Source organism: Zingiber officinale, chromosome 6B, assembly GCF_018446385.1.
Source record: "Zingiber officinale cultivar Zhangliang chromosome 6B, Zo_v1.1, whole genome shotgun sequence".
In the NCBI taxonomy this organism is placed as follows: domain Eukaryota; kingdom Viridiplantae; phylum Streptophyta; class Magnoliopsida; order Zingiberales; family Zingiberaceae; genus Zingiber; species Zingiber officinale.
Window position 1 is genome coordinate 129,218,167 of NC_055996.1, and position 6,991 is coordinate 129,225,157.

Consider the following 6,991-nt stretch of genomic DNA (forward strand, 5'->3'; position numbering starts at 1 on the left):
AGAGTAGAGAATAATGGAACTTGCTTGCCTTGACGATGCAACATATTTCCTTTAAATAAAGAGTGAAAGGAAAACCTTGGTTCCCACTTGATCGAGAAGACACACTTGATGGTAATAAACACTTCAATAATTACCGTGTCAAATCAAAGTTTCAAATTCTTAGATATAACTTAAACTTTAAATCGTAAGCCCTAAAACAAAAACAAAAAAAGTAGGTGCTAATGAGATGCTCACAGATGTGTATAAGGTAAAATTTCACTATATATATAGAGAGAGTCTTGATACCCTACTTATCTTATTATGCTCATCTTGTAAGCACCATGTGTAATTTTTTTTTATTATTTTTTTAAAAAAAAATTAGCTTTAATACTATAAGTCAAATTTTAAATCCTAAAGGCTAAAGTCTAAATTTTAAACCCTAAGCTCTAGAAAAAATAAAGAAAAAAAATATATAATTGGTACTCATAAGGTGAGCACCATAAGATAACATTCTTTTATATATATATATATATATATATATTCTCATTAATTTTTGGAATATTCATTACGATCTCCATCAGATTTTAAGTCGAAGTCTATCTACCAACTTAGGTGTAGATTTGCATATTTTTCCTGAGTTGACATACACAAGGTCAACCAATCAAGTCAATGTATATGTCACAGTGAAAGAAACAATCAACCAAAATAGAAATAAACATTAAGACTTTGTCATGCATCTGGCTGGGCTCTCTGGAGCTAAGTCTTGATTCAATAACAAGGAAACTTGGTCTGTAGGTTACATATATACATAACATTTGTTAGATTTATGCTTGACTTTTACCTTTGACTTTCTTGACCAGGATAAGGTCAAACCTAGAGGAAATTAAATTTAGAGGCAACACGAGTCTTTGTTTTAATCTTTGTTTGTAGAGCGTATATTTCAAACATGGATAATTCAGGAGTAGTATTTGAATCTGAACTAAACTTGTTTAATAAGCTAGTCAAAGTCTCTGATAGGCATCAGACTGTTTAATTATTAAATAGTTTAAGTACATAAACTCATGTAAATTAATGTATATAAATGGATCGTAGGTCAAGTTAGATTAGTGTATGAGTCTTGTTATTTTCCCCCATTAATTACAACCATGAAAATCATCATAAAACAACTTATATGTGCTTAAAAACCGATCGATAAAATATATCCATTGGCAGATCAAGTTATTAGTCGTAGTTCCTAACGATGTTTTATGGCTATTGCAAGTAGTCTATGGTGTGTCTATGGTAACCTTGTAACTATTCAACCACTTCTTTAGTGTTGTGTCTATAGCTTTCTCCTTCTCGGTTTTTTCATTTGACAAATCTCCATTTTAAACCATAGCTTCTTCCTTCTTCAACTGCCATCCACCTTTTGTCGCTTTCTATTAATCCACCTTTGCCATTTGAGAGCCACCCCTTTAACTCCTTTCATCGAGCTTTCTTCTTTGTTTAACATAGTGCTTTCTTCTTTGTTTAACGACAATGTCAAGCTCAACCCGTGTTGGGTCAGGTCATGTGTTAGACAACTTGATCGGTGAACTCATCCACATAACTAAATATTATGGGAGCTCGAGTATCATAATATTTATCATCTTTTTTTTTTTCAAAATAAGAGAACATTTTCCTCTTGAAAGTGTGTTAAATCCATATTTTGAAAATGAATCTCTACCTAATTCTTAGAAAAAAGGTTGCTACATTAAAATTATTTGATTTTTCCCTTTCAATTATTGACTAATTGTTGAATAATATACATTCTAAAGTTGAAGTCCATCACTCTCAAAATTCTATTATGCCTTCGTGACGTTCTTGTCTCCTCGATAGGTCCCTAATCCGATACAAATTAATATATGCGCGTAATGAAATACAATTCAAGATTAATTTCACCCGCACGGGGTTTGAACAAACCGTTCTTGAATTTGTTCTAGCTCTTATGGCATTGACTAAGTCAATCATTCGCAAACTAAAGTTGGTAGGGTTAGTAAAGACACATTTAGTTGGCTTACCCTCCTCTATTTAATTTAAGCATTGAAGATGCATATCTCGCAATGATTTTGGAAAAAAATCTCTTATTTCGTTTAAGTCTATAGTACTACTGTTGAAAGAATTGTAACATTATCGTTCCGGTCCTAAATCAAAAATAATTTGTGTGTTAATTTTGTGCTCCACGTTTCTCATTGTGTTCCATATTTTGCTTGGAAAAGAGAAAAAGAAAATTGACAAAAGAGAGAAAAAAGATTAAAGGACGATGGTTGTTAGATTTTAGTTTGATTTATATATATTTTTAAATGGTAAAAAAAATCCTTTTTTGTTTGCTTTTGGATTTGATACGAAGATTTTCAGATAAAAAAATAGATTATATCTCCATTAATTATAATAAAAAATCTCCTTGATTTTTTTGATGTACTAAATTATTGTAGAATATCCATTTTATAAATAGACGACAGCTCAAATCATCATCATATCTGGCGATTAAAATATAATATTACGATGGTTTCATTCTAATATTCATCAAATTACCTTTTGCAAATTTGAGTAACTGAAGGGTTTGATTTGTAATTATGCTTTTATTTTAATGATATTTTGACACTCAACAAGCGATGGCTTCTTACCGTCAACGCGGATCTCCGTCCAAATTGACGAATAGGAATCAATGCGATGGTCCACGTCAGCCAAACTTTCTCCCCTAGATGCCCTTTCTACATACAGGTGACCGACTTTGATACATATTTTTAAAAAAACCCATTCTTTTTATCTTTTTGCCGTAAGCCTTAAACCCTAAACCGTATACGAGCTCGGTTCATGTGGGTTCAATTGTCAATGGAGTTGATTTCACAATGAAAACATTGTTTGATGGATTATTGTAAAACAAAGGGATTCAGGGGTTGAATTGACAATTTGCGGAAAAGCGTGGAGAAATATTTCAGTCTGCGCGCGCAAAAGGCGTGTGAACGGCGTGAATTTTCTCTTTTCGTGCGTAATTTACTATCTTGCCCCTTTCGTTTAGCTATAAATTCATCGACCGTTCGCGTAAAGGAATCAAATCCTCTGTTCTTTCAAATTCCGTGTGCAATTATTCTTTTCCTCTTCCAAAGTTGGGATTTTGAAGATCATAGAGCTTTTAAAATTGCGTTTTCCATGGAGATTCTAGGGTCTTCGTTGTCCCAGAGGACTCTTCTTCCTTCTACGAGCTCGCTCCTGTTCCGAGCCGCCGCCGGCGAGCAGAGTAGCCTCCGTTTCCTCCCTGTTTGGGAGCGGAGGATTTTCCTGGCGAGGAGAGCGGTGAGGCCTCCGGTGGTTGCCACGATGGTGTTGCAAGAGAGGGCGGTGAGTGCAGAGGCGGAGGAGAAGCCGGTGAGATTTAAGGTCCGTGCGGCGGTGACTGTGCGGAGGAAGAAGAAGGAGGATTTAAAGGAGGCGGCCGTGAACCAGTTTGATGCTTTCTTCGACAAGATGGGTAAAAATGTCGTCTTGGAGCTCATCAGCACGAAGCTTGATCGAAGTGAGTTCTTTTTGCGATTAATTTGGTCTCATTTTTGCTCGAATTAATCCTTAAAAAAATTTAATTTCTCTGACGCTAGAAACCGGGAAGCCGAAGGCTAGCAACCGGGCGGAGCTACGGGGCTGGTTCGAGAAGAAGGCGGCGAAGGAGGAGCGGGCGGTCTACACGGCGGATTTCTCCGTGGACTCCGACTTCGGCGTGCCCGGCGCGATCACGGTGCTCAACCGGCACCACGGCGAGTTCTTCGTGGAAAGCGTCGTGGTCGAGGGCTTCGCCTGCGGCCCTGTCCACTTCCCCTGCAACTCCTGGGTGCAACCCACCCGGATTCACCCCACCAAGCGAGTCTTCTTCAGCAACAAGGTCTCGAATCCCCGCCAAACCTGTATAAACTTCGCAACCTTTTCACAAACTAACATCTTAATCGACTCCGCAGCCATATCTGCCGTCGGAGACGCCTCTCGGGTTGCGGGAGCTGCGGCAGCAAGAGCTCAAGGAGCTGCGCGGTGACGGGAAAGGGGAGAGGAAGCCGAGCGACCGAGTCTTCGACTACGGCACCTACAACGACTTGGGCAACCCCGACAGGGGAATCGAGTTCGCGAGGCCCACGCTGGGAGGCGAGAAGAAGCCGTACCCGAGAAGATTGAGAACAGGACGATCTCCTACAATCTCAGGTCATTAATGTCGAAATTGACAAGTACCCAGAGTTGTTAGTCGTTGAATTCCGAGTCGGATCAATAGCAACTGCATTGATTGACAAAAGCCGAGCTTTTGCAGATCCGGAAGCAGAGAGCAGGGTGGAGGACCCGATGCCGATCTACGTGCCCCGCGACGAACGGTTCGAGGAGGGGAAGGAGGAGATGCTGGCGGCGGGAGCGTGGAAGGCGGTGCTGCACAACCTGGTTCCGATGCTCCTCGCCGGATTCTGCCCGGACATCAACGAGTTCAAGTCGTTCCATGAAGTGGACAACCTCTTCAAGGAAGGGCTTCGACTGAAGCAGAGCCTGCAGGACCAGCTGCTCCACAAGCTCCCTCTGGTGAGCAAGATCGAGGAGTCCAGCGACGGTCTCCTCCGATACGACACCCCCAACATCATCACCAGTAAGCCTGGATTTGACAAATTCTTCACCATTACTCGACCTCCGATTTAATCTCTCTTTCTCTCTCTTTGACTCGCCTCCATCAGAGGACAAGTTCGCGTGGCTGCGGGACGATGAGTTCGCTCGTCAAACACTTGCAGGGATCAACCCAGTCAACATACAAAGGCTTCAGGTAATCCAATCACCTATTAAATTCACAAAAAAACGGCTCTCCCTAAAGTTTAATCGTTCTTAATACCCGCAGGCGTTTCCGCCGGCGAGTAAACTAGATCCCGCCGTGTATGGCCCCCTGGAGTCCTCCATTAATGAAGAACACATCGTCAGCCATCTCGACGGCATGTCCGTTCAGCAGGTAAACATTGGAATTCCTTCCGGGGATGTTGGAGAAGAAACATTGATTTAAGATTGTTTCCAATTATGGCAATTTGCAATTGACAGGCATTGGAGGAGAAGAAGCTCTTTATGTTGGATTTTCACGACACGTACCTTCCTTTCGTCGACCGGATCAATGCGCAAGACGGGCGCAAAGCTTACGGCACTCGCACCCTCTTCTTCCTCACCAAGCTTGGAACGCTCAAGCCCATCGCCATCGAGCTCAGCCTGCCGCCGACCCGGCCTGGCGATCCGCGGGCCAACCGTGTCCTTACGCCGCCCACTGACGCAACTGGCAACTGGCTCTGGCAGCTGGCTAAGGCCCACGTCTGCTCCAACGACGCCGGCGTCCACCAACTCGTAAACCATTGGTAAGAATACGATCTAATTAATGAACAAAAACGTGAAAAATGATTAGTATTGGGATTAAATTGTTGGGATTGGAGATGCAGGTTGAAGACGCACGCGTGCATGGAACCATTCATCGTGGCGGCGCACCGACAACTGAGCGCGATGCACCCGGTGTTCAAGCTGCTGAAGCCGCACATGAGGTACACGTTGCACGTCAACGCCCTCGCTCGCCAAATCCTCATCAGCGGCGGCGGCGTCATCGAATCGGGTTTCAGCCCCGGCCATGTTTGCATGGAGATCAGCACCGCCGCCTACCGCGACCACTGGCGCATCGACCAGGAAGGCCTCCCCGCCGATCTCCTTCGAAGGTGAGGGTTAATTGAATCCAAAATTCGAATGGGAGCATAGATTTACCTGAGAAGAGTATTTTATTTTATTTTATTTTTGAAACAGAGGCATGGCGGTGGAGGACGAGACGCGGCCGTACGGACTGAGATTGGTGATCGAGGACTATCCGTACGCCGCCGACGGGCTTCTCCTCTGGTCGGCGATCGAGAAGTGGGTGGATAAGTACGTGGCGGCATACTACCCTGACGCCGATTCGGTCCGGTTCGACTCGGAGCTGCAGAGCTGGTACTCTGAGGCCGTCAACGTCGGGCACGCCGACAAGCGCAACGCGCCCTGGTGGCCGCGGCTGAAGAGCCCCGGAGAGCTGAGCGCCTTCCTCACCACCCTTGTCTGGCTCTGCTCCTCCCAGCACGCCGCCCTCAACTTCGGGCAGTACCCCCTAGGCGGGTATATCCCCAACCGGCCTCCCTTAATGCGCCGCCTCGTGCCGGCCGAGGGGGACCCCGAGTACGAGTACTTCCGGCGCGACCCCGCGCGGTACTTCCTCGCGTCGCTCCCGTCCCTGACGCAGGCGACGACCTTCATGACGGTTATCGACACCCTGTCGACGCACTCGGCGGACGAGGAGTACCTCGGGGAGCGCCCCGATCCGTACACGTGGACGGCGGACGGGGAGATGGTGGAGGCGTTCCACGAGTTCGCGGCCGAGGTGAGGGGGGCGGAGGCGGAGATCGCTCGACGTAACGCCGACCCAGCGAGGCGGAATCGGTGCGGCGCCGGCGTGCTGCCGTACGAGTTGCTGGCGCCGAGTTCGGGACCGGGGATCACGTGCCGGGGCGTGCCCAACAGCGTCACCATCTGAATTCACTCTCCACATATATATATAATCTGATAGGAATATATATATATATATATATATATATATATATATATATATATATATATATATATATTCCTATCAGATTATAAAGTTGTAGAAAAATGGAATTTTCCCTAAAAATAAAAATAACCTGTATAATGTGTAAATAAATAAATATTTATTTATTAAATCAAGATTCACTTTTTGAAGAAGAGGGAACTGAAAAGGGAAAATTGAAACAAGTATACGTGCAGATACGCATGTTGAAACAGCCCTTTTCACAGAGTTAACTCCTACAAAATCATGCCTGACGGGAGAATTTAGTTAGTTGAATCGAGTCGAATCATGTTAGTTGTTAACTAAGAGATGAGAATGATGGTACTCAAACTTGATTCCCTAATTAAGTCACACTGCTTTTTGCAGCTACAGAGGTCATCCATCCTGGTCCAG

The 6,991-nt window shown here is 44.3% G+C and overlaps 1 protein-coding gene across 1 annotated transcript; it reads left to right on the top strand.

Moving 5' to 3' along the window:
- The first annotated feature begins 2,612 nt into the window (after positions 1–2,612).
- LOC121991523 (putative lipoxygenase 5) lies at positions 2,613–6,585 on the top strand. The gene is made up of 10 exons (XM_042545516.1): positions 2,613–2,679; positions 3,020–3,514; positions 3,594–3,874; positions 3,948–4,185; positions 4,289–4,612; positions 4,698–4,783; positions 4,856–4,963; positions 5,050–5,354; positions 5,436–5,702; positions 5,788–6,585. Exons 1-10 carry the CDS (start codon positions 2,613–2,615, stop codon positions 6,542–6,544), a joined length of 2,928 nt encoding a protein of 975 aa, XP_042401450.1. The 3' UTR covers positions 6,545–6,585.
- Positions 6,586–6,991: the final 406 nt, after the last annotated feature.